Source organism: Vidua chalybeata, chromosome 6 (assembly GCF_026979565.1).
Source record: "Vidua chalybeata isolate OUT-0048 chromosome 6, bVidCha1 merged haplotype, whole genome shotgun sequence".
NCBI lineage: Eukaryota > Metazoa > Chordata > Aves > Passeriformes > Viduidae > Vidua > Vidua chalybeata.
This window is the reverse complement of record NC_071535.1, coordinates 34,804,414-34,832,375: the sequence shown is the minus strand read 5'-3', so window position 1 is coordinate 34,832,375 and position 27,962 is coordinate 34,804,414. Positions and strand designations below refer to the sequence as shown.

At 36.3% G+C, this 27,962-nt stretch overlaps 1 protein-coding gene across 11 annotated transcripts in view; it reads right to left on the bottom strand.

Moving 5' to 3' along the window:
• Positions 1-27,962, bottom strand: part of PCNX1 (pecanex 1) — an 89,514-nt gene that overhangs the window by 49,448 nt on the left and 12,104 nt on the right. For 5 of the 11 annotated variants that reach the window (XR_008431659.1, XR_008431660.1, XR_008431661.1 and 2 more), the window contains exons 3-8: positions 25,859-25,964; positions 23,175-23,220; positions 22,240-22,329; positions 19,137-20,837; positions 8,538-8,670; positions 3,796-3,980 (exon numbers count right to left, since the gene is read on the bottom strand). Coding sequence is in view for 8 of the 11 variants with exons in the window: in XM_053946763.1 (XP_053802738.1) it covers positions 3,796-3,980; positions 8,538-8,670; positions 19,137-20,837; positions 22,240-22,329; positions 23,175-23,220; positions 25,859-25,964 (2,261 nt within the window). In the remaining 3 variants the exon portion in view is untranslated. The remainder of the gene's footprint in view (positions 1-3,795; positions 3,981-8,537; positions 8,671-19,136; positions 20,838-22,239; positions 22,330-23,174; positions 23,221-25,858; positions 25,965-27,962) is intronic. The other 6 variants (XM_053946769.1, XM_053946770.1, XM_053946771.1 and 3 more) reach the window with 3 other exon arrangements.

Sequence of the window (27,962 nt, the reverse complement as noted above, 5' to 3'; positions counted from 1 at the left end):
GAAATTACATCATCATTAGATCAAGATATATTTGTTACTGCTTCAGTCAGGATTTTTAAAATCCCAGTTAGCAAAACATCATCAGAATTTGACTACTTGGTAGACTGCTAGGAGATTTATTGCCAAAGGGCAAAATTTTACCATTAGCTATGGTATGAAGGTGTACATGTTTTCAGTTAGAACACTTCAAAGTAGTTAATTTTTTGTTCCTATATGAAGTTTGTCAAAATAGTAACTTACCTATTACCCCAAATTCCAGACTACAGCATGGATATTTTCCATAGAAATAATGGAAAGTGAATATTTATTTTCTACATAGACCTTTGAACATGCTCCCATATCCATCCCAAATAAATGACATCTGTTTAATTATCAAAAGGTACTGAGCAACTGCTTCTAAATTGGTTTTAATCTAGTAAGTAACCAGTGTATATGTCTATCCTTACATAAAAGTTTTGATATTCAAAACCATTCAACTGCCTTCATAAATTATAATATTTTAATCTGAAAGATTATTGCTTTTTATATAAACAATACAACCAGAGGTCCACCATACCACCATAATTGTCTTGTAAAGTTCTAGATGAGCAGTTCTCTTTAAGCACAAAAGCAATTTTAAAAAATCGTCTAGCCAAGGACAAGAGTCTGTTATTTCACCCCAGCTTCAGACACTGGGCATCTGTTCTACTAACTCAGTACTTGGATTCCTAACTACTTGACAAATTCTAATTTGAATTTAATCAATCTTCACTGCAAGGGCTGAAAAATCCCACCTACCTGTCTAAATAATCAGTTATTAGTGCAAACAAAAATAATCAGTATTGCCACACTCTGCTCTGAAAACTGTCATTCACTTAAGTCATGGCACGTGTTTTGTTGCTTTTGATATTTGTATTATATCAATCCTGCATCAATCATGGCATTTAGTTTGCCACCTTTCCATTTTACACTCCTTCTATGATTTACTTAATGGTTATCACTCCACATCAAGCCCTTTTTCCATCCTTTCAAGTTAGTCCTTCCTCAACCTTACAACAGTGTAACTGATAAAAATCTTCCTACTTTGAACCTGGAAGACTGAAGATAATGCCTCAAAGCATCTCTTGCCTTACTCCCAGGGCAATGCCCAGTTAAAGATAACTGTATCATCACCAGACTGGGTGTGGGGCAGGTATAATAGAGTGAGGCTCATCCTAGGTAAAATAAGCCACCAGAATCAAATTAACAGACCAGAAACATCAAAGTAAACGAAACCAAAAACTGTGTGTCTTGTTAAGTGCTGCAGCTTGACATCAACACAAACAGAAAAAAAAGTAGAAGTAGATAGTGTACTGGTAAATGAAAACATGAGCCCTATATGTAAGGACTTTTACAGTAAATAAATATGTGCCCTGTTTGCCTTTCCAAGAGGATTTGAATTAAGAAAAGAAACTCTTCTATGCACTGTACAGAGATATATAACCCCATCTATGTTTGGCACTGGTATTTGCAGTTGGAGTAAACCAGGTTTTGCTCCCATGTATTTCCCCAGCCACTATTTTTTCCTTTTTGCCCTGGGCAGTCACAATGATTTCCACAGCAACAAAGAATTGGTCATAGCTCCTTTATCGCTTTTATTTTTATTCTGATGCTGATCAAAGAAAAAACAAACTACAACCTTCTCCCAACCCAAACCACAGACAAACTAAAGTACAGGGTCATTTTTCACTGTAAGATATTTTGGGATGGCATAGCAAAACCAAGAGCTTTAGACTCAATGGAAAGAGAAAAATAGTGTTACTTCATACCTGACTGAGGGTTAAAAAAAAAACAAAAACAAAACACCAGAAAAAACCCAAACAAACTAACTACATACCACTTATAAGGAAAGAGACTTTCTTGTCACGCCCAATAAAGGAATCACAAACACAAAAGCTTGCACCATTTTGCCAACTATTTTACTCTTAACAAAAGATAGCACCTGTTCCACAAAACCTGCTACACAAACTAGAAAATTTGATTTTCCTAAAATAACATAAGAAGATCCTGCCCACAATAGCTGTTTTCTTTCAAAGGATTCTAAACTAGATGCTCGGAGTCTCACAGCAGGAAAGAAATCCCTGTTATACATCAGATTTCTATACAGCAGATGCCAGAAGTTTTGTGCCTCCCAAAGGCAACGTGATGTGCCATATAATTGTAAGCACAGTACAGGTAAAGTTTCAGAAAAATTAAGTCTCATTAATTTCTGAAGACTCCAGTGCTCAAAAAAATACAATGAATATGCCTTTTTAGAGAGTCAATGCCATGTTGAATTTTATATATGATCTACTTTGATTGCTGCTAGAGCAAATAATAAAAGCTCTTAAATAACATAGACCTAGATTGCATATTAAATGACAAATCCTACAGAACTCAACCACCACTCACCATCTTTTGGGTAAGATGAACCAAATCCTTCAAATAAATAATGGCAGCCACAAGAATATAGCTCAACGTTAAACTTGGATAGAAATAAGCAGTATAACAATTTCAGAGTTATATTTCAAATATCTTCTTTTCAAATATGAAATAAAGAGTCCAAATTAAATTAAAAAATGGGTTTCATGTAACAAGCTTTCATAGTTGAGAGACACAAGCACGGAGATTGAAACAATAACACTTCTATCTAGAAAACAGTAATGGAACAGAATCTACAACAAAAATTATTAGATAACTAGATCATGTGTATTTGTTACATTTGTAGTTAAGTCTTATAAAACATCTCAGAGTAGGTAAAGGTGGTTTTCAGTTTTGCTTATATTCCATTTTTCCTTATACTGCACTAGATGATGCAGAAGAATTAAGACTCAGTCAAATTCACATTTAAAGGGTTACCACAGACTCTCAATTCATGGAGTCTTCCCCTCTAGTGGGGTAAGAGACAACTCATTTATCTTTTAGTCCTGGATTACACAAAGGTCTGAAACACATGTTTTGTCAGTGTTCTGATCAAAACTGTACTTTTAGGTTATTAGAGCTGACTGCTGCTCAAAATTCCATCACTAATAATTGTCAGTGCTCAAGATGGCCATTTTAATAATTCAAGGAAGAGTTACATATTAATGATGAAGCCATAAGTAATTCAGGCCATGTATAGATAGCTGTAAAGAGCCCTGCCGGGAATTTTTCCAAACCAGCCCCTTCACTATGTGGCAGATCAGTCATTTATTAAGACCATCTTAACTTCTTCCTAGCAATTTTATTAGCTGCACAGAAGTTAATTAAGAAGTTAATAATCAAGAATACCACATAAAATGGACCATGAAGAACTAAGAAGATACTATAAAGCTCTGTAAAATCATGACATTTGATATACAAAAGAGTCCAGATTTACTTCCAATACCAAGCTCCTAAATTAACACTGAATTTGTACAGTCAAAGCAAAGAAACAATTCATCTAAAAAAGGTGAGATCAAGAATTCTTAGAAGCCATAACAAGTTGGGTTTTTTTTTTAGGAACCAGAAGATCCCCAAAGTCTCCATCTCTGCTCAACTGCCTGTAGGACCGTAGGAAGGATTTATTAAATGTGTTACATTGTTCAAATCAAGAAAGCTCTCATGCCATCATTACTTGTATCTACGACTCCTTATTTCCCATCACACATTTGTTAGAGAAACTGCCTGGCAAGGTGATTGAGCAATATAGCCTTCCTAGAAACACACCTATTAGATTGAGAAACAACACTCAGGTTAGCTGATTTTCACTGCATTATTACCAATAAATCTGCCCTATTAAAACTTCCATGTTACCAAGGTTACATAAGGCCTGCATACCAAGTTCATCGTGCAAACTGCTACCGCCTACAGCAGATGCAGTGGCATGTGATGCTTCTAAGTGGACACTCCCATTTCTCACCAGCAAGGAGGCGCTAGCGCCGGGCACAGCTGCCTGGGAAGGGGGGCAGGACTGCACTCTGACCTGGGAGGAGCACTGCTGGCCTTGCTGACCATCTTGAAGGCTACGAGAAAACACGCATTGGGGACACATTACCAAGAAGAAGTGAAAAAGAGCCAGAAGTGAAGCAAAACAAGATTTTTCAGTTTAAAGAGGAAAACTTTTTTTAAAATAGTAGCATTAAGCAGCCAACAGTTAGGGTTAAAGTAACCCCTACGTTCTGTGTAAGCGAGTATTTAGGCCCTAGTAACAGCAGTAATCTAGAGACACTGTTCATGTCAACTTCTTAGAAGTAGTATTACTTTCTAAGATTTCCCCAAGTCACCCAACAGGTATAGTCTTCCGTGTCTTAATTTGTGGGTGTAAAAGCAAATTACTGGCAGTTAGTTTAACTACAGATTAACCTGAGGTATCACCTATATTTACTACCGACTATTCCAGTCTTCTCACAATCACTGGGGTCCTTTTTTATTATTCAAGTATGACCTGATCAACTGTTTAGGGCTTTTTTCTTAGTCACAGAAACATCACCTTTCTTATTATTAATCCACGGTAACGAGAAAATGTCTTCAAGCTTTGTTAATAGCGATATGATACCACAGACCTTGTAGATAACTGAAGTAATATGTTTGGATTTGGAATTATTTTGAACATATTAAGACTCTCTATACAAAGTTATTAATTGGCAAAAGTTAAGTTGATTCTCAAGTTATTCTGAAGTTACAGCAAAAGCTTTATTACTCACCAAAACAGAGGTTTTAAAAGTCAACTTGGCTTTCAGAGAAATTTGTACATTTCTCATAGCCATGACAAGACAATGTTTGAAAATGTTAATTCTCCTCTTCACAGACTTAAACTGCAAAATTAATTTTATAAAGCTATTTACAAAAGTTAGATTTTTTTAATAATTTGTTTAATATTAGGTATGATGAAGTGTCAGAGTACATTATGTTTACAGTTGATATCATACCATCTTTGCAAGAGCTGTGGTTTTATCATCTTTCATTTTGTGGATTTAAAGAAGTTACATTATACAGTCACTAGCAGATGCATTATCTTAGATAAAAGATTTTGTATTTTAAAGACTGGAAAATAGCTTTAACACTCTCTTTTGAAAAACAATATGTATCATCTGTTGCTTTTAACACCTCACTGTTTACAGCATCATGCTAGAGTTGGCAAATGAGGCAACTAAAAAAACAAGATCTTACTAAGAGTTGAAGGGTTATATCTGATGTACTTGCTTTTAACAGTATTTTCTACATCATCTAATTTTCAGTTCTTTTGTTAGAGCATCACTGGAAAACAAAATATGGATATAAGAATAGGTATTAAGAAAAGCTCATGCAAAATAATGAAGACATGCACACAGCTCAGAAGTAAAGAACTGCAACACATTATTTACTGTGTTCTAACATTTTAATCTGAAATTTAAATTCAGTGTTTTTCTGCAGTACACAAGGCTTTCAGTGAGCTATGCAGCAACAAAAAAGCCCTAGGGAAGTTCAGGGATGTGCCAACTTTCACTGCCTTCCTTAAGCAACACCAAACCAATGCTAAACAATACTGCTTTTCCATAAACAGCAGGTACATCTCAAGAGGTATAGACACAGCTGCCCTTTGAATAGTTATCCACATCTGTCACAATTAAAAAATCCTACCAAAATATTGATGTCAACCAATTGCAAAACAAACAGGCTTATTCTCTCCCTGATTATTATAAGAATAAAATTCTGCTTCATACAGTCACTTACATACATGCATACATGATTGACTACATGGGATACCAATGAACATTTATTTTTGAAGTGCCCAAAACACTACTGACATTTAGACAGGACAAAAAGCAGGACAAAAAGGATGGTGTTTTATGGTGCATTTTGGTTTTGTTTTTTTTAGGTTACAGGGCAAAATAATCTTGTGTCTAACTTAGCACCAAACTAGCAGAACTTAACTAGACCAGATTTGACTTGTCTACCATTGCCAAAGACACACATATATAATGCCATTGTCTCTTTTACTAAGTATTTCACAGAGGAAGCGAAAACTAATCGCAATCATGGATAGAAAATTGAAAAAGAAATCAGGTTTAATTCAACAGGTCCTAGAGAATATTCCCCCAACATCCAATTTTATGACAAAGTTAGAAGATTAGAGATTAAAGGTTTGCTGGCAAGAATAAGAAACACACAACATCAGGGCAACTAAAGATTAGTAAATATAATACTCTTAGAAGTTTAGTATCTGAAGTCATGGATTAGCAATATCAGAATCTAGACTGGGGCAGCTCACCAACAGCATACAGGCGTTATATCAGTACAACTGCAGCGATATTTTGAAAACTTCTTAGTGGTAACTGGCTAAAAATGTCTTTATATTTCTTCACATTTGCCCCTTAGGCATGATTTCTTTTAAATATTTCTTAAGGGTTGCCTCTTTCCAGTAACACAGAATTTACACTAAAATTAAGCTACCCATGTAAAGGAAAGGGTATTTTTAGACTGTTCACCTAGAAATTAGAACATTAATACTTGGTTTTTTTTCCAGACACATTCCAGAGTTGACAGCTCAAATGGAATTTGTGTCAAACAAATATGAAAGAACTTTGGTGTTTGGCTGGCAATTTAATTCCACTCCAAGGGACAGTCATTTAGCATCATGAAAAGTACTTTGAGTAAATTATCCTCAAAAAGTATTCAATTCTGAATATGTTTAAATATGTTTATATTATAAAGCATTTTTGATAATGTATGTCACTATGTTAGACAAAGTACAGCGAGCAGTTTTGGGTGGTTTTTAATTTAGAATGGAACAAATTTAGATAAAGATGCTTAGAGGAAATACAAGGCAAGAATGTTTAATCTGCTTTTTTACCCTTGAAAATCTTGTCTGATTAAAGAGTTACTCCCACTTCACAATGCAAAATTCATGATTCACAAAGTTACTTCATAGTCTCTCACAGAAGTCAAGCTTGAGACATGGGAACCTTAATGGCTGCACTAGCATATGGAAACGAGTCTGCTGTCAACCATAGTTTAGAACAAAAGTTTCCTTACTCTATACCTACAAGAAAGAAAACACTGTTTTCTAACTAATACACAGTTAAGGAGCTTTCATTAGTCTGCACAGCCTCTTATGCTGCAATATACAAAACTGCACTACCCTCCTTTACAAAAAAAAAAAAAGAAAAAAGGAAAACAAACTCAGAGGCAAGTGAAAGCAACCAGGTAAAGCAAAAGTGATCTGAAAGAAGACAAAGTTTTATCATCCTTCACTATGAAGTAAATCACTGGCTTGAAGCTGAACACCCTACATTCAGGAAGACCAAAAGCTTAACACAGAAAAATCTAAAATTACATGATTACTACATCATACTGCACTAGCCACTAAAACCACACACAAATAGTTTCAGTCCTTGATGATAGAAGTCAATCTGTTAGAAGTCAAACCTGTTAGATTTCTAGGTACCATTCTTGCACTCCCCCTGCATGAGGAAAATTTGCAAAAGTAGTCCTCAAATATTTTAGTGGTGTGACAAAAATGGCACAATTCCTCCGCCATCCTCTATTGTAAGGTATTTTCTTTTTATTTGTTCCATTTCTACAGGTTTTCCTAGTTCAAAAAATTACATAAATATTCCCAAAACACAACAACAGTTTAGCATATGAAGGAAGATCACTAAGAATATATAACATATGCAATTACTCCTACATATTTATCATGTAACTGAAGGAAGAATTACTTCCATACTTATAGGGGACTGTTCCTTCTTCTACAGGCCACGTTCTCCTCACTAGATTCTCCAATTCCATAAGCAACCAAGAAATTGAAAGACTTAAAACACACATTCAAAAACTTATTGTGGCTGCTGTTTCTACTGTTCAGGCTGATGGATTAATCAGAGCTGCTGTATGTAACAAATCACTAGGCTCAGCATTGTAAACAAAGGGCCAGTAAAGGTTGGGGGACTCCTGAGACACATGTACACAGTACATTTTAAACATCGCCAAGGCATGCAAAGTGCCACACAATTGGATTTAATACTAAGCAATAGTGGGCATTCTATTCACTTCATTATTTCTCTTTTGCTGTAAAAAGCTGCAAGATCTTCATGAAGGTTTACCTGTATTTTAGATTTGGAGTCTCTTTTGGAGTATGTATTTGGGTCTTTATACAAGTTTTGTCATTTTGCTTATCTCTCACGATCTACACATGTGAAAAGTGATCACAGTACTAGTCCCTAATGCTTACATTCTTCAAGAGATGAAAACCAAAATGGGGAGTACTGATATTATTTTTTTGGGTTTCTCTTCTTGATTCAAAGTAAAAGTTTCTAAACTTTTGATAAAAACTACCGAGGCTAAGTTTGTTAGCATTAGTTAATTTTTATATCAATCTGAAAACAGCTATAACATGTTAGAGACTGGCTATCCTGACCTTTTTTAAAATAGTGCCACATATACATGCACAATTCAACAAGCCCACAGTGACATGCAGTGACAGCTCAAGGAGGTTATGGTGGGGAAGGAAGTAAAAAGTGCTTTTCTGGCAACACTGGTGGGTGTGGGGAAGTGGTCTGCTGCATGCATGCTAAATATGGTGGAACATTTAGATACCCTACCTGAGGGGTGATCCGATGAGCAATGTAGGAGGGGTAGGGTTACTCCCTGCATTGTGCCGGCGTCGTACTGCCTGACGCCTAAATGTGCTGCGTTCACGGCGAAATGTGACAGTCTCCTCGCTGGCTTGTGCTGCTGCATCAAGACAGACTTTAGGTCAAATAAGAACCCATCCTAGTTACGTAAACAGTAACTTAAGACTCCTTTCTTCCCTCTGACCCTCCCCAAGTTAACGAACTTGACTCACAACAACAAAAGTAGCTTATGTCCTCCTAACCGTTCAAACAAGCTGCTTCAAGACAGGATCACAACACACAGTTATTAGCAAAAACCTGGGTGGCTGGGGGAATGCTCTTGAATATACAGCTTACTTTTTTTTACCCCCAGATCCAAATAGCCAGGTTGCAAAAGAAGTCAGATATCCCAAACGCTTTCCGTTTAGGCATGGCAGGAAGAGATGTTTGATCTCCCCCTTTATCTGAACAGATAAATTAAGAAGCCTTAAGAGCTACCTAGCAAAGTTGTCTACTACTTCTCACCATAATTTTCTCAATTTTCTAACTTCTGCCAAATAGGGTTGAGGTTAACCTCATCACAACTCTTTAAGGGGACAAAACAAGAGTAGCTTTATTTTTCTCATAAGCATCAAGGGTTACATGTTGCTCCTTCTAAACTCATTACAATGTCATTTACAGAGGCAGGAGGTTGAGAATAAGTAAGAGAATAATTTATTTTTAAGGACTGATGGTTTTGTTATTTCAGGCTTCCAAACAAAACGTTTGGTTCAAATTTATAAACCAATATTGTAAAAGCAGTTTGTATGTACTCAAGGGATAAAAATATTTATCCATACATTATCCCCCAAAATCCACCTGTGCTCCTTAAACTCTATAATCTGAACAATTTCAGATTTGGACTGCTTCATGGTGTGTCTACAATCTGACAAGTCTTCCTCCTGAGCCAAGGAAGCTCCTAGCCAATTTGAATGCAGAGCACTAAAGAGCTCAAATGAATGGGCCGCAGAGAAAATAGGGCTTGGCAGGCAAGTGGAGGAGAAAAAAAAATTGACATGAAGTCAGTGCAAGAGGAAAATCACAATCCTGACAGGGAAGTCACAATTTGGTGGCCAAGAAGCCTGTTACTACAGTGAGAAAACCAAGAATTGTATCAAACAAAAAACAAACACTCCCTCTCCCCCCCCCCCGCAAAAAAAAAAAAAAAAAAATACAAAACACAGAGCAATGGCAGGAATAGGCAGAGCAGCCCATATGCACTTCAGCACATTTCAAGTTACAACACTGCTGCTATTAAGTTTTCAACACTTACCAGCAAAGACTCTAAAGCTGGTCTACAGGGAACAACAACCTATAGCAACCTACTACTGCTGTGTACTACTGCCATAGCTCAAGCAAAAAAGGCTGAAACAAGAGTTTAATTCACTCATGAACCACAGGTTACCAAATGAATTCTCTCTCTGAAGCTTCAATTTATAGCTTTTATAGCTTGCTTTAAAACAAAAGAAGCTACATAAAGAGATTTACTTTAACACCAACATTCAAACTACAAGTATTTCATTATCAAAACTACAGATTTCAAGGGCAACACTAATTCAGTCTTTTCCTGTACTTTCAGAAAAACCAGAGGTTTGCTCATTCTCTCCTCATTCCTCCACAAGTGTTTTTACAATTCTAAACATCAATAGATTATACTACCTTTTCAGGGTATTTGAGCAAGAATTCAGTAAGTTTCTCCTGTGGTTTAATATACAGCTTTATTTTAATACACTGCCTAATTTCTTTAAGCATTTCTTTGCAGCTCTCACACTTGAAGTACAAAGCAAGTGAACCACACTAAACAAGACAGACTGAATCCTGAACACACAAGGTCAAAACCACCCATTACAATTTATAAAGCTCATTTTTCTAGGATACACATCAGCATATAAAAATTCATATTTACAACACAGCTTCCACTGAGTTCAGATGCAAAAGCAATTCTGGTAATCAGACCATAGCTAAGCACCACAAAATAAGGAACAGTGACTAGTCTTAACTGAAATGTAAATATCTGAATTACCATTAAGATGGTAGACATCAGCATTGTATCTTAATTACCACTTGCAACTACTTAGCAAAAGCACCATTCAAGTGCAATTCTTTAAGGTAGCATACTTAACACTGACAGATTACCCATCATGTTCTGCAATAACTAAAACAGACTATGAAAACACAATAGGTCCTCCCTATATGGCTCCAATTTAACACTAAAGCAAGTCTCAAGAAATAACAGAGGCAGTGTCCTGTGAGCAAACTAGATATACAAACATGCTTGAAAATAAGAAAAAAAGAAAATTAAAAAACCTAATATATACTTGGGGATTAAATTCAAAGCTGTACAGGCAAACAGCTTTGGCATTTTCTAACCATTTATTATTTCATTTTAAACTTTTAAAAGTCAAAGTAGATTTTGGCGTAGCTTTCTACCTGTTGTACCACGAGATTCTTGATTTATGATCTTGAAACTTTTGTTCAATGCACATCTTTTATACATATTCTTCGTGAATACAGATGGTGCCATTCAGGGTCACTACACAAGTCTACAAGTTCTTTTGAAAAGACTGCAGGGCTGTTCAGACCAACAAGCTCCAAGTCTCCTAACATTATGCAACACTGCAAGAAGCTACATGTGGAAAACATGACCAAAGTTTAAAAAATGCTAGCTGAGCAGAGAGGATTAGCATAAAGTGTGGAAAGCCAAACGGCTCGAAGTTTGCTTTTGGTTGAAAAGGAAAACCAGAGGGGTTTGGTTTTGTTTATTGTACTGGCCCCTTGGGTTTGCTCAGTCTTGGGGAAGACTTTTTAGCGAGTTATTGTTTTTAATATAATTTTACAGAAGACATACAATTTAAAATACACATATCAGTATGGAAAGCTCTTTATGTTACTTTGTATTGTTTGTGTTTCTACTTGCCTTTAATGAGAAGGAGCAGTGCAATTGCATGTGAGTTCACCAGTAGGAAGTACCACAAAGTTCCTAACTTACCCTCTACCATGATCTGAGAGCAGTTCTACCACGCTTGAATATAAATAAGCTTTAATATTTACAATGTCACTTACACTTCTCCAATACTGCTTACAACTTATCCTAGACTCCAGAAATGTAAGATCCAACATCTAGTCATGTACAAAGTCTAGATGTAACAGGAAGAGATAACACAAGTAATACTTCTGAAGTTCATGCTTACTTCAGTTTAATCAGTAGAGGAAGACAAGCTTTTCAGCTTACACAATGTTTGTTAAAAGGTGCTCTATGTTTTTTTATTCTATGCTTCCATGCGGAATCACTACATTTAATATCAAGAAATTCAAGCATTTCCTCTTCATGTTGCCATTTGCATGTAAATCCCCAGCACTATCTATCCTCAAGAACACAAAAACCATGTTTGAAATTCAAGATGCACAAATTAAAAATGCAAGCCTACACCCTAGAGATCATTAATATAGGAAGTGGAGACCTAGTGACAACCTTGTAGCCAACTTAACCCCTCATATGCCTATTCCCAAATATAATACAACTATTTTCAAAGAAGAAATAATGACACTTGTATCTGTTAAGGAATATGTGTTTGCACACACAGTTGCATTAAAATTAACTTGTTTAACACTTCTGATTGGAAAAGAGCCAAATAAGCAGCTACACTCTTAAAACATCATGAGGGTATCATTTTGTCATCAGACACTTAGAAAGATGCTTAACATCTCATCATCTTGGAAAGATGCTTTTTACACTCACTTCTGTAGTTTTACTAAGTTTTCAACAGAACCCGAAGACTCAGTTTTACTCTACAACTATGCAACTGTTGTATAAGACACCTAGCTTTAAGAAACAAAGTACAAATATTTTCCTTTGAACAGGACCATTTATATAAAAACAAGCCAGAACATTTACAACATCTCCCTGCACCTACTTAACACTGCTTTTAACCAAACCTTAGAAGACAGAAGCTTAAGAACAACATGAAAAAGCAGAACTGACAAAATTTTATTGCATCAAGAAGACCATTTCATTTTGCTACAAACAAATGCTGAACCCAGTGCCTTAGATAAATTCTGAAAGACAGAAATTTTTTCATAAGAAGATTCCTGGAAAAATGTGGTATGAAACTAATAGAAGGGTGAAACATCCATGTGGAAAACCATAAAGTTTTTAGGATAAAAATTGCAATCAGTCTAACTAGAAAGCAAGCAAGAAAAAAACCTATCAAAGCAAAAAGTCTCCCTCACTCTTAAGAAAAAAAGGAAAAAAAGAAAAAAAACACAGCTAAAAAAAAAAAAAAAATCCAACACCCCTCCCCCATCACTTAAAGCCTAGATGGTTTTGAACATTAGTCAGGTTAAGCCTAGATGGTTTTGAACATTAGTCAGGTTAAGGTGTGCACCGAACCTGAGTGATGCTTGGACATGCCCTTTCTCACCCAATCAAATGGGAAACAGATTTATTTTCAATCACTAATTACTAAGCCTACACGTTCTCAGCAAGAGCTGGAATGAATAGTTTATGGCTCATGTACTCACATAAGCAATGAAATTTGCAAATGCAAGTGAGCAATTAAATTCTTCAAAGGCAGGATGTACTTTGCCAAACCAAAAAACTGAAATGCTATTCTTCTCTATTAAGCATCTATATCTCATTTGTGTTCAAAACCTGAGAGATGTATTTCACATGCCTTTATGAGTTAGCACTACCGTTCTCCTCATGGTTGAGGCATTTATAGTTTATTTCACCATGCCCTAGCACTATGTTAAAAACCATACTTGAAAGATACCCAAGTAGAAAGAAGCAACGTGTTCAGTCCATATCTTCAGTATGCAATTGTTAATCACCATATTATTATGCACCTTAATAAAACCTACAGCTGCAGGGATTACTTATACTTCTCTGATAAAAAAATCAAAATATTGGTTCAAAGTATTATAGCTTACTGTGGATATTTAATGAAAAAGATCACTAATGACTATTTCTGAAGAACAGACATGTGCATAGCAAAGGAGAAACAATGAAGAACAGCGTGCTATCTCCAAGTTACAAACTTTTGCCAGAAAATAGTGCAGAAGAAAACAACACACAATTCAGGAAAGAAAGTAAAGCCCAGGACTTCAATTTTGTGGTTGCATTTATAAAAAAGAAAAAAATAAGTCTGAAACTAGCCTTAAGAAATATTTACAATTATGTCAAAACAGTCACTCCAACAACCTGAAAAGCAAAACACTATCAAGGAGGGAACAAAGCAGGACAATAAAACCATCTGGTTTGAATACTGAACCAAACATTTTTACAGACCAGCTTGACAGTAAAATTTTTATATTAAGGCCAAAGATAAAACCAGGAGTCTTAATTATTCTACTTCATTGAACTTCCTACTTGAATTATTCCACTTTTAAAAACATTCGGCTACTCAGATAGACCTCTTGAATATAATGCTGATGTATTTTGGGTCAAAGAACTAAAGCTAAACCCCATCTGACCCCCTGCCCAATACAGACCTTATATCCCAGGGTTCAGGTATCAATACCTAGTATTATATTCATGTAGCAGACAAATGTTCATAATTGACATTAATCTTCAATAAAGTTAGTTCTGACTTTGTGTTTAGATTTATTCACCTTAAGGAAAAGATGCTGTAAATTTTCAAAATACAGCGTTACCAGCATATGCGGCATACTATGTTAGCGTATCATACACAGAAAGTCATGTTTGCATTACATAGCCTTAACTAAACCCCCAAACATTAATTAGTGGCCAACTTCAATAAATGAATGGGTTTTATCTCACAGCTACATATTGCAGCTATGTGAGCAATTCCATCACAGCTGATAGAGCTTTTAGAACTTTCTTGCTTATATGCATACCAATGAACCCAGGTAACTCTCTACAAGCCAGCATGAAGATGCAGCTTCATTTTTATCTAATACCAAAAATTCCTATTCAACTCCTGTTAAGCAAATATATGAACAACACACGTCAACAAAATGGAACCACTTTTCCCAAGTCAAGCAAAAGTCATCTAACGAAAGCCTCCGTATTATCCATAAAGGCAAAAAACACAGGCTGAGTCCCCACAAAACATACTAAAATTCTGCTTTACTAGGAAGTGGTTAACAATTAATAGATGCAAGACACATTCCAAATGTTATTTCATTGGTAAGTTCCAAAACTGCAGAAATTCTACAGTAGCCTCATATATCATTCCTAACACTGTCTACATCTTTAAGTTCTTAAAGGTAGCAATCTGATCTCTACTGAGATGACAAGATATCCAACATCAGAGGGAATTCTGTAAAACTCAACCTTCACACACAAAAGCTGTACAGTAACATGCTTATAAGAGAGCCCTTTCTACTGCTGATCTGCTTACCTGGGTCCAGTTACAGCACGGTTCTGCTGAATACATGAATAGAGACAGCCAACATACACACAACCCAATCACAGGAACTTTACACATTTTTCACTTTCTACCATTTCTAAACTCCACTTTCTCATGCAGAACTGTTTGGTTTAGTAGTTTGAGCATGAACTGGCAGACGCACAGAAAACAAGATCAGAAGCCCCATCTTCTGTAATTACATTCATTCCATCTGCAGGAAAAAGTAGCAAGAACTAAAGCCATCAGAAGCATGGAACAGCTCTGCAAAACAGGCAAATCAAGTCATGACATAGACCATGTGCAACATCAGCATAGAAGGGAAAAGTTATATGCTGCTGGCAGCTGCCATGACCATTGGCTGAGTAACAGAGAACTGCATTGTAATAATTGCAGGCAGACACGCTAAATATATATGTACAAATACATACAGACTGAAGAGGTGAACAGGTTTCTGTGTGTCATACGAAACACAAGACTAATCCAAATTCACAAAGCACTATTTTGCCTGCCTATAGAGATGTACTGCAGACCTCAAAAGACAGAAACAGTATGAGCTGTTACTTCAATATTGCAATGTACAGAAGGAAAAATGTGTCACACTGCAATGTACAGAAGGAAAAATGTGTCACACTGCATGCAGTTTTATTTACAAAAGGGTATGCATCTCAAAAACTTAAAGTAAATAAACCTTAAATTGCAGCAAGCTGTAAAACAGAGCAGCAACTTAAAGAGCACATCTTTTACAATTAATATAGAACTGGAGAGAACACTTGACTTTTCAGGCCAGCTCAAGTTTTACAAAACATCACTGTGTTACATACAGCATTATGGTGGTTATTTAAATGGTTACAAACAGCAATCCAGAAACACATCTGACAGAAACCAGGCACAAGACAGTGCAAAGAGGGTATTTCCAGAATATCACTAGACAGTGGAGCAACTACAACTAACCCATGACTCATCAATTCACTAGCTACTTTTGGAGTCTGAATAGTTGAACAAGGATAACAACTACCATAAGACGCCTTCCATTTTTTTATTATACATTCACCACATACACTTGATTTCAGAATTTTCACATGCTGTTTCTCTTCATTTTAATGAATTGCAAATTCTATTCAAATGCACATACTATCTCACAGCAAGTGAGTCATTCACCACTTCCTGGCATAATAATACAGAAATGAAACTACTAAGTTGTATCTGCAGAAGTGAAATATGTACAAGTTTGTACAACATCCTGCTTAGTAGAAGATTAGTAAAGAATATATCCATTAAGATACACATTTTAGCAGTTACACAAACAAGAATGTAGTTCTAGTCTCTGAAGATTGAAGGATAAAATGAAGTTATAATTACTGATTTAAATAATATTTGAAAAACAGGAACTAAAAGCTGCTGACTGGAAAAGAGCAGGTGGTATTAATATCAGTCTTTTAGTTATCTTGTGTGCTTCTGTTAATTAGTTGTTTCAGAAAGTTATCATAAGCAATCACAGACATTTAAAAATATTTATATAAAATTATAAAATAATCCTTTCAGCAGGAGGCTGAATCAGACTACTTCTAAAAATCACATCCAACCAATATTCCTTGATCTCATGAAAATCCAAACCAAGTTGATTCTGTAATTCATTTGCAACAATAAAATAATTTCTTAATTTTCTCCAAAAAATGCTATACATATATACACATGACATGTATTAATATTACACATGTATGTCTTTAAAAAACCTCCCAAAAGGTGAATACATCTCAGTAGTAAGAAATACTGGCTATAAAGCACTTAGATTCTAAAGAGTTAAAACATTTTCTCTCATCAATATTAGTCATGGGTAAGCCTAAAGAAGAAATCCACAATTAAAGATAGAGATGTTACAAAACTTGTAATATAAGCTATAAATTGTGGGTAAAACAACCCAACAAACCCACACAAGAGAAAAACCAGTAAAGAAGGACACTATGAAAGAATTAGTCAGATTGATCATGAACAGATAAATGCAATGTAATTACTGCCTTGGTGCTAGACAAGACTGAATAAATGTTTAAGTAGTGCTAAAGAAAAATTAAGTCATAATTTTGTTCTGCTTAAAAAAAAAAAAAAGGGCAGAATAGCATTCATTTCTTACAATCATAAAGCAAATACTTCCTTTTCTCTTGGTAGGAAGAAACAATATACAGCCAGTGTTATTAACCATATCATGTCACCAGATCTGGAGAACTCGATTCCAGATTGCTTCTTCTGCAATCCACAGAGAAGTACTGCTTGGGTATTTGCCTCTGATTAAAAACACTATCAACTTCAAACGACCCTCATGTAAAATTTTAAACTGGAAATGAATCAGGCCAGCAAGAATGACAGCATGCCTTTCCTGCTCAAGCTGCTACAGATTTGTACCTTTAAGATTGCTTTGAAATGTGTGGAGTGAAATGGTGGGGAAGACAAACTTTTTCAAAAGAGCAATCAAAATATTCCACAATATTCAGCATCTATGTTCCATCAATTCTTTCAGACTACTAACAAGTAGTAAGCACATACAAAGTCTGACATGTTCTAGAATGTAAGCTATGTTAATCCTCCTTTGCACATAAAGGGAGAATCCTATTAGCTTTAAGCAGTAATAACACAAAATGAAATCAAGTTTTGTGCTAAAGAAGGCATAGAGTCAAAATGGTAAATACATAAAGGAGACCTTTTATTAGTCAAATTACTCTCAGTGGACATGAAGAGCTGTCACTTTAACAAGATCTTAGGAAGAATATGTGTTAAGTGTTTAGCTTCTACAGTCAGTACTAGAAGAGCAAGCCTGACTCTTTAATAAAAGCCTCTGCAAAAATCTGTAACTAGGAATAACAGAGAAAGTAAAAAAAAAAAAAAAAAAAAGACAAACCAAGAACAGCATACACTGGTAAAATAAAGCCATATAAATAGGTCTGAACTAATTGTAAACCAGTCAAAATTCATCAGTAATCAATACACAGCTGAACTTCAGTGTGGCACGCTTTCTTTTCCTCCCCAGAAATCAATTGTATTGATTTTTATTGCTGTTTTGTTAATAGTGGGGGACACACCACAAAAACAACTCCATGAAAAGCCCCAAACAAAACCAAAAGAAAACCCCACTATTGGTCATACATCTTATCTCACGGTGGGCTGGAAACCTCTTTTTAAGACAAATCACTATATTCTGTTTAGGCAGTCTACATATTAGGAACAGTCAAATTTGCTATAGTTTGTTAAAAATACCTGTCTTTATCTAAAATACTATTTTATGAAGGGTTTGTCCACCTAGCTGTAAAGATCCAGATTATCTGGTAGGTGTTGGCCTTTGAAAATTCCAGAAGTCAGACGGAGTTAATTACCAACCTCATACTGTTCTGAAAATGTATTGTAAAGACACTTATCTACCTTGACACAAAAAGCCTTCCAGTTAAGGCAGCCAATATAGTTAACCAAGAAAAGAAATAAACATTATAATAAGCAATAAACAAAAAAATATTAAGAGCTCCAAATTTTGTTTTAATACAGATGAGTAGTGGCATTTAATAACAGCTACTCCAGGTAGCTTATTTTTCACAATACACCAAGCAAAACAATAGTTAGGGAAAATAAGAGGAAACTACATTCCTCTCCAGCACTGGAAGGCTATTGTGTTCACATAATGAAGACAAAAAAACCGAAAAACCCAAAGTAAACAAGACTGTCTAGCCAGCAGCAACAAGACTAAGCAAAAATTAAATCCCTAGGAGAATTAAGGTTAGTAACAAGACCATTATAAGAATCCACAATTAAAGGCAGCATGGTAAGAATCTGGGACTGGTTTTATTTCTCGATACTACCTCAAGCCATGCCAGAGAGGCTGCAGTCATTTGTATTACTCAATATAATAGAGCAGGTTTGATTTGATCACAAATAGTAGTTTTAAGATACAGCTTTAATTAATGAGGACTGCTGGTAACAAACCCCTAACATCTCTACTTATAGATTTTGTAAAACCTGCTTGGATTCAAACCCATTTCAGTAGATCTTTCAAGATATTACGAAAGAAACGGTTTTTCAGTTTTACTGGGCAAGAGTAGAGAAGGGAGGATGCTTAAGTATAGTTTTAATTTAAGTCATAGATACCAGTCTCATTAACAAAATATGACAAGGTACTTCTGGTAGGTCATTTACTTACCTCCACTTGCTGATTCTTGCTCTTCCCCTTCAGGAAATGTAGCCTGGCTTGGTAAGCTATTCCTAGAACGAGTGACTGACTCTAAGTGTGAAGCCCTTCCCAACAGAGATAGCTCATCTAGCACCTCTCCTTCTTTGGCTTCCAAATCAGATTTTGAAGTGGTTAACTGTTTTATGTTACCTGGTGCCATTAAACTATTTGGGTCATTTAAACAAGCTACAGTACCACTGTCCAGGCTTAATACTCTGGCACGATTCTTGGCACTGTTTGTGCTAGAAGTCCGTCGTGTAGATCTTTTTTTGCTAATTCCTTCAGAGCTTACGTGGGTTTTGTGAGCATTTTCAGAGTCTGTGCCCCCACGGTCTTTAGAAACATATTTGGTCTTTAAAGCACTGTATTTTCCCTCAGGAGACTGGCATGAATGGGAGGTGGTGCTGGAAGAGCTATCACTGCTGAACTGGTGAGCTGACTGCATGCTTGATGTCCTGCTCAAGTCACTTTGATCACTGGAGTCCTCATCATGACAAAACACAGCACTGTGAGGTTTAGTACCAGATACACCTCGGAAGGAAACATATTCCCTGTGCCGACTTGAATCAAAACTACTAGCCCGCTTTTTTCCTGTCCTTCTCCGGCTGGACTTGTGGGTAGAGGCTGTTCGATGTATTAAACTAGAAGATTTTGGTCGAACATCTCCTTCTTTTTGTTTTCCACTAGTTTCTTTAGCAGCTCTTGAATCTACTAACACAGCTAGTTTCTCACTCTGCTCATCTCTTTGTTCAGCAGGCTTCCCATGCGGCCTGTCAGCTTGTGTAGTCAATTCATTGGCATGTGGGTTCTTATTGGCCTCTTCTGATGCAGAGGCACCAAGACCTTTCTGGCTGTGCATCTCATCAGATGCATTAGAACCCTTTACCTCTTGAACACCACCCAGAGGACTCACTTCCACAGCAGTCCTTTCACTACTAGTCCTTTTGTCAGTAGTGGAACTACTGTCATCCTCTGAGTCGACACCACAGTCTTTTTTCTTACCATCCTTTTTCTCTTCTCTTGGAGACTCCTCCTCATGCTCTGACAATACACTTTCTATATGCGTTGAGCTAGTATGTTCACTTTTATAGCTACTGATGGTACTGTTGGTGTCACGATCAGTCCCGCTGCAGTAGCTTTCCGTTGAACCACTGCTTCTAGTACTCAGGCTTCTCAGACTGTCCATACTTTTGTCTGCTTTCAAGGATTTGCTCTTCCCACTCTTAGTCAATGGTTGAGGGCTGCTACTTTTCAGAATGTCATCTAACTGAAAAACTCCTGAAATGCAAGAGTTCTCACCCAAAGACTCTCGGGATCCAGAAGGGGGCTTGGAAGCTTCTAACTCACTGACAGGATCTAGTCCTCGTTTTTGCTGATAGAGGGGGAAGTCATTTAGTGAAGCATCTGGAAAAGCAACAGCAGAGCTAGAAGTCCTTGGTACACCTCGAGGTCTATGATCCTTCCTATAGGAGTGAGAATGCAGAGTTACCAGTGAAGCTACTTCTGTGTCACATGCACTGTTTTTAGACTGGTCCACAAGCTGGTTGTTCGAGAGGCACACTTTGTCACCGCTGTCCCTTTGCAAATCCTGTCCAGAGGACAATGATGGTTGGATGGAGACAAATGAGTCGTTCGACACCAGACGAAAAAGCTTCCGATCAGTTGCCAGATCTGTTTAAGTACATATTTAGAAATATTCATGTAGAATGTTCATGTAAGTTATACAACTTGCTTTAAAACTGTTTATATCAGACAAAGTAAATGAACTTAAAAATCCAATGGCAAGTACTATGAATTCATCACATTTCCATTTAAAAATATATTATTACATTTGGGCAAATCTGACAGGCCTTTTTTTAATAAAAAAAGAAACCATCAATACCAGTTTATCCCTAGCAACTACAAGATAAGGCAATTCTGACAAGACTCCAACCTCCTCTACTGCTTATGTGTCTCAGACTTAATATTTTCACATATCCCAAAGTTGTTTTTTGCTGTTAAAGCAAATCATGAAGATTTACTGTTAGCGCTTGGTTAAAACAATCATTCCTGTTACCCATCACAAGCAGTCTCCTGTAAGTGTCCATCTGCAGGCAGTACTAAAAGTCAGGCTACTTTCCCTTTTGCTACTGACACTAAAAATAGAAGATCTGGAGGCCAAGTTAAGTTTCTACAGTTGTTAAATTCCCGTAGAGTATATTTGAATGCATGCACCTTAAGAGACTTCACAGTTACATTACTCAGCTGAAAGTCGCAGAACCCTGCTGCCTATTACAACAGCATGGCCACCTATGATGCTCCATTTCAAACACACTTTTTGCACTGAATCACACGGTAATGATTGAATCATCCATCTAATAGCTCTAATCACCCATTAGTGATTAGACTGGCAAAAATGAATGGTGGTATTATCAGAGTTAACTTCCTCCTAATCACCAGCAAACAAACCAGCAAAATCAACAAGGATTTCCCTTTGGTTTTATGCTCTGTTTTAGTCTGAGCAGGTCTTTTCCTGGCAATGAAGCCAAATAAAAAATTGTCCTGTTTAGTTTAAGAACACAAGCTAACAGTTTCCTTACATAGTAGAAAAAAACTTAAAAATTCACCAAGCTCTGGTAACTTGCATCTTGGAAGCGGCCTATAGCTCTAAGAACATAGAGCTCTGTATAGGGTTATTTACTTTATAGTAAAGCCTGCCACATTTACATTTGTCTGTACTCACAAGGAAAGCAAATTAATCTACAATGAAGTCCATTAACCACAGGCTACCTGTAGTCGAAGAGACACTGTCTAAAGAAATGTAAGTTAGCTACCTTTCAGCAGCAAGGTGACAGTAAATATTTATTACCTGCTGGAAGATGTCAGAACAAGGAACACACATTCAAAAAATAAAGTTATAAGCATTCAAATTACACTTCTCAGAAGCTTGAGTAATTAAGAAAGGAAACAGGGAACTTCAAGATAGACTCTAAGAAAGGGTATCAATAAACTCCAGGAATTTATTTAGCATATTAAGCAAAGGGTCTTCAGTAACAAAATACCATGTTTAAATATGGAGAAGAAGAAATTTTACCTTGTTCTTCACTCCCTTCTTTACATAGGCTAGAACTCTGGCCAAGACTTAAACTGATATCATCAGAGGTCTTGGCAGTGTCAGTATCACCTGCAAGTTTTAAGAAAAAAGAGTACTAGTGCTCAAAGTATTACACCTACATTCTTAATTGTCATGAAAGTGTTACTTGTCTTTCTTCATTTATAGGTAAGTAACAATAGTTACATAACTACAATAACACAAGCTTTCTTTTAGATACTAGTATTGTCTACTCTATTTCTATTATCTTCCACAGAACTCAATGGCAATCAAGATTTTTTTTTTTCCCCCTTAAAGGTGTATCTATTGGAATATTTCTTTTTGCATGCTTGTCCATAAAAAAAGAGGAGTAGACTAAGAAAATACCTGTAATAGTCAGAAAAGCAAGGAAAAAAACAAAATCAAGATGACAAAAATTTGCATTCAATTTTTTTGCCTTATTATTGGCTGGATAAATTTATAAGAAAATACTCATAATATGCAAAATTGTTATCTTTTCATCTTAGAGGAGTTCACAAGGGCTGGAAATTACTTCAGCCAAAAGTCAAACAACAAGAAGTAATCAAGTCATTGATATACAATACCAGAAGGGTAATTGGTTGCACTAAACTCAAAATAGTAGAGAGAAGTCTACTCTAACCAAGTCTTTGGCTTTGTATTTTATAGGCAAATGGAAAACCTGTCATTCCATGGGAAGTAGAATACAGGCCCCAGAATATTCTCTCCTCATGTTTTGGTCATATCATTTGCATGTCCAAAGAAGACTTCCCCCAACTAGAAAATGCTGTATTTCACTCAAAAAAAGAAAAAAAAAAAAAAAAGTCAAGATGACTAAAGTAGACAGTATTTGGAAACACAGTAAACAATAGTGATTTGAAGTGCTCCTGCAAGGTAATTTAAGTAGCTAAAAATCTCACCTTTGATGGTTGCTGCTGTTCCCAGACGAGATAACCCAGATCCAACCTAGAAACAGGAAATTATGTAAAAAGCTGTACACTTTCAGAAAATAAACAACTGTTATTTCCTATTACTCCAACACAAGCATTTGCCTAGGAGAGGTTTTTAAAGGCACAAAAGAATCCAGCAGCACAGTGCTGTAAAATTCTGACTATGTTTCCACTGCAAAGAGATGAAAAGTCATGTAATTAAGCATCCAACTACATCACAGCGCTATTCCATTCAAAAGCCAGTGTTCATGGAGACTTTACTATGCTGATTTTAAAAAGTTCCTAATCTAGGAATTCTCCTTACTTAATGTGGCAACAAAGTACAAGTGCAGAGCTACACTAATAACTGCTGCTGTAAAACTTAACATTTAATGCTGTGATTTTGGTTGTCTAAAATGCTTAAAGAAAACACCATCTTAGTATAAAATGTCTCAATTTTAGTATAAAACTTATCTGTTCAACACAGTAAACACCAAGCTAAATCCAAAAACTGCTCCCATGTGAAAAGATACATATTTTTCCAGTTAATTTCACATTCAATGGCAAACCAGCAGGCATGGTATCTGCTCATACAAAAAATTTCACCATTTAGGTTTGCAATCTACCTTTCTAAATATATCCTATAATCCATTGGAGATTACTTTGCAGAAATGCTAAAGAGAATTTGGTCTTACCTTTAATAACATTTTCAATACAACCTCTCAACTATAAATAGCATACAACGATGCAGGTGTCAGATAATTAAATCACTCAGAAATAAGATAGAGGAAGAGCACTCAGACAAAATATGAACCTATAATACATAAATATGATGGCCATTTGATTGGTAGATGTATACTTACTGGAATGCTGTTTTCAAAAAAATTCCTAGTTAAAATTACTCTGGGGAAAAGAGCATAATTCTACTAATTATTTTCTGTAAGCACAGCAATTTCAGGTAACCTGAAGATGTATGCAGATCCTATTCAGCCATAGTAGAGAAGAACAATGGGTTTATAGTCTGAAAAAGCAGCTAAGAGCTTGTTCAATACATTTTCTTTACAACATTGTCACACACACTTTTAGTTACACATTTTGTCATGCTTCAACATTTTTCCATTCAATAATATGCTTTGATGAAGGCTGTCAGTGAATACAAATGCATAATCACAGGAAAGCTATTTCACACAGAAAAATTGAACAGAACTCAGATGCTTACTGTTCATGTTCCCTTTTGATGCTGCACATTCAATCACAGAGGACCAGTGAATACTAATTTTATTAGGACAAATAGATTCTGAACACTATACTTTCTTTCGCAGTAGCTTGAACTTCTTCACATGCTTTAATATTAAAACTGTTATGTTTGGAACATATTTTTTCCAAAGACCAGTCAAAGAACTAGTCTGGGCATCATGGTTCTACCTTCCTACATGGCCCATTACTTCCTATTCCTTTGCACCAGCAAAAGCCTTCTCTCTTGAAGAAAAATCTCTTAAGAGTATCTATGCTGCATAACTGAGCATGATTCAGATAAAAACACCAACATTAGCATACCACTGCACTTTATTATCTACTGCTTGCTCAGAGAGCTAATTAGAAGAACACGATACTGTAATACCATGCCAAGGACTTCCATGTCATTTGAAGACAGGTTCTGTGTCTTTACCATGATCCTGCATTGTTCATTATCAACATAATTGTACAGCCTGACCACTTCATCTACTTGTACTCATGAAGGGTTGATAAAAACTAGCCACAACCAGCTAAATGTCACAAGCCAAACGGAAGGAATAGCAAATCCAATGCTATGGAATTTGAACACATAAATGTAGCAGACATAATACAGGAACTGAGCAACTTCCCCAGTGAAATACAAGGCAACTAGAACATAATGAAGTTACATTAAAATGTAATAAAGCCATGTTCTTCAGCACTTCCATCTAGCAAGATGCCCTATTTATTGCTTTCTTCCCAACCATGCTGAACAATCAAGGAAGTGAAGATTTTGCAGAGGACATCAAAAAAAAAAAAAAAAAACAGTGTTAGTCTTCCCATTCCTAGCAGTTTATCTTTATACTTTTTAGCAAACTAACTTTTTTGACAGCAAAATCTGACCTATCAAGAATCATAACCTGCAGAAAGCCATTCACAGCTGCAAGAGATAATCAACAGTGGAAACATTCTAAGATAACTTAACAGAAGCCTCCTCAAATACAGCATTTAAATTTACCAATTAAGCTTTAAATGGCAGAGCAAACAAAAGTAAGGGAAGAAGACGAAGTTAGAACATAAGCATGAAGATACAGCTTGAGCTACCCAAAGAGACAGGGGAATCCCACCACAGTGCGTTCTTAGTACTTAGCTCACCATACTCTGAGCCATTTTGATTTCTTAAATCAGAAGAAAGCTAACTGAGGAAGAGGGAATACTTTCTGATGGGACAGTAGGTTCCCTTTCAAAATCCAGCTATTCCTAATTTAAATACAAGATGGGTTGAGAGGTACACTGCTGGGAGAATGCAATACCTTCCTAAAAAAGCAGTTACATACAGAAAAGAAAGATGTTTTATCTAATAAAAATTACCCCAAAACCCCATAAAATAATAGGAAGAGGTTGTCTATGGACTGCAAAGCCAGCAATACTAAAGCAACAACTGTAGCTTTAATTCTTACCTGGTTGTTTGGATCTATCCCAGCATAAGAATTGCGTGAACTACAGCCAACAGGGGGAGTTGCTTCTCGTATGAACTCTGACATCTCAATCCCTCCACCAGGGTCACTGAGAGAAACATTAAAAAAAAAATCAACACATTATCCCCATCAGTTAAACGAAATTTTTTCTATGTTGAGCGCATATTCAAAACAAGTTTTCCCTTCTCAAAAATCAGGGGCTCAAATACATCCCAATATCTTGGATGAACACTGGCTGTTTGACACAGGAAGCTCAAGTCCGAGCCAGAGCACTCCATAACTCATCACAGAAACTGCTGCTACAAGTCTACTGTCACCAGCCAACATAAACTGTGAAGACTTAGGCCCTACAAGGCATTCCAAAATGCTGACATATTAAATTCTCCCTGTCTTTATGAGCACACATGTTACTTTTGGATCAGCTGTTCAACTATAACACCCAGAAATTTACCAATAGAAAAAAATACTACATAGAACTGAGAGCATGGAAAGGACTCCTGGTCCTTTCCTTAGACTGAATCTGGGAGCAAAAGCAAGGATGACTAATGAAGAAAGCCACATGCTTTTACACATGCAAAGACATATAGGGCCATAGTATCTCTCCCAGGGATGCAAACCACATCTTTCTACTCAAAAATAACTTCCCTTCAGATACTTTACAGTCCCTACCAAGAAATATTTTGAGGTACAACATATACACCATTGCATCCTAGTGATTTCACCCTTTCAGGATTCATAACTATTGGTTTGAAAGTATTTCCTAGAGCAACAGCATCAAATTGCAATTCCACAGAATTCAGCTTGTCAAAGGCAGATATTTTATGAAACAAAAGCAAGTTGGATTTGTCCATTAGACAATGGGGTCTGAAGTCAGTTGAGGACCAGAACACAAGGATCCAACCTAGCACTGATTGTTAATTGTGAAGAGGAAGCAGTTGAGGCACTCTTTTTCCTATCCCATTAAAGTTCTCTTCAAGCACCTTGATCCAGGAGACTTATAAACAGAAGTATCTGCAGGGTAATTTGACACTGATCCTCTCTGCTTCTTCCCAAATATGAACAACAGCTTCTCAACAATCAGATTCCAGTGTTTTGCTTAACAAAGTACACACGCACACCGCTCGTCCAGCCAGACCAAATACACACCAAGACAAAGGCCCTCTGAGGAAGGGAACGGAAGTGGACAGAAGCACTGCGAGACTTAATAGACCACTAGTCCTATAGGAAAGTCTTATGCAAGAAGAACAACACTTAATAGGGTGGCCTGCACAGGGCCAGGAATTGAAATCGATGATCCTGATGGGTCTCTTGCATCTCAGTATATTCTACGATTCTAATAGTTTTTGAAATACATTGACATCAATCAAGGATATTGTAAACAAACTGTCTATACACTAAAGGACCAGACACATGATTCATCCTACAGCATGACATATTAAGCTGTTGTCATCTTGGAGAGGTGTAAAGGCACAACCTTGAGAATCACTCTAGATAATATAAGAAGCACGTGATTCTTCCTGCATTAGAGGTGACAAAAAAGTACAGTTTGAAGTTATGAATATATTCCTTCAGTTAAAATAAGTTAAAAGACAACCAGCCATTAGTTAGCAGAACAACTGTGGTCCAACTCCAGCAAATTAAAAAAATAAGTGAGAAGCCATCATTTTGTTACAGTTCAGCAATGAGACAGGCATACTCATAGAGATGGCTGTTTACAGAGCCCTCTCTGACCTAGTATTATCAACTACACTAGGGCAGGTAAGGAAAATGAATTTTAAAAGATACAGCACCAGCTTCAGCCAAAGCATTCCTTCTGTAAGCATTTTAAGAATACGTAAGTACATAACATGAATTTGAAGACTAAACTGAAAAATTCTCACAATGCTTAAGTTCAGCATATATTACAATGTTAACTGAAGATATAACAAAGAATGCCTTTCACAAAAAGATGGAATTCCTTTCCTGATTGAATAATTCATTGAGAAACACTGTATGTGATTGAAGTACATCCTATGAAGTAGAAAAATAAGTCATTGCAAATAAGCTTTCATGCATAGAACCAGGTAGTTAGCCAAAGAAGGTGGCA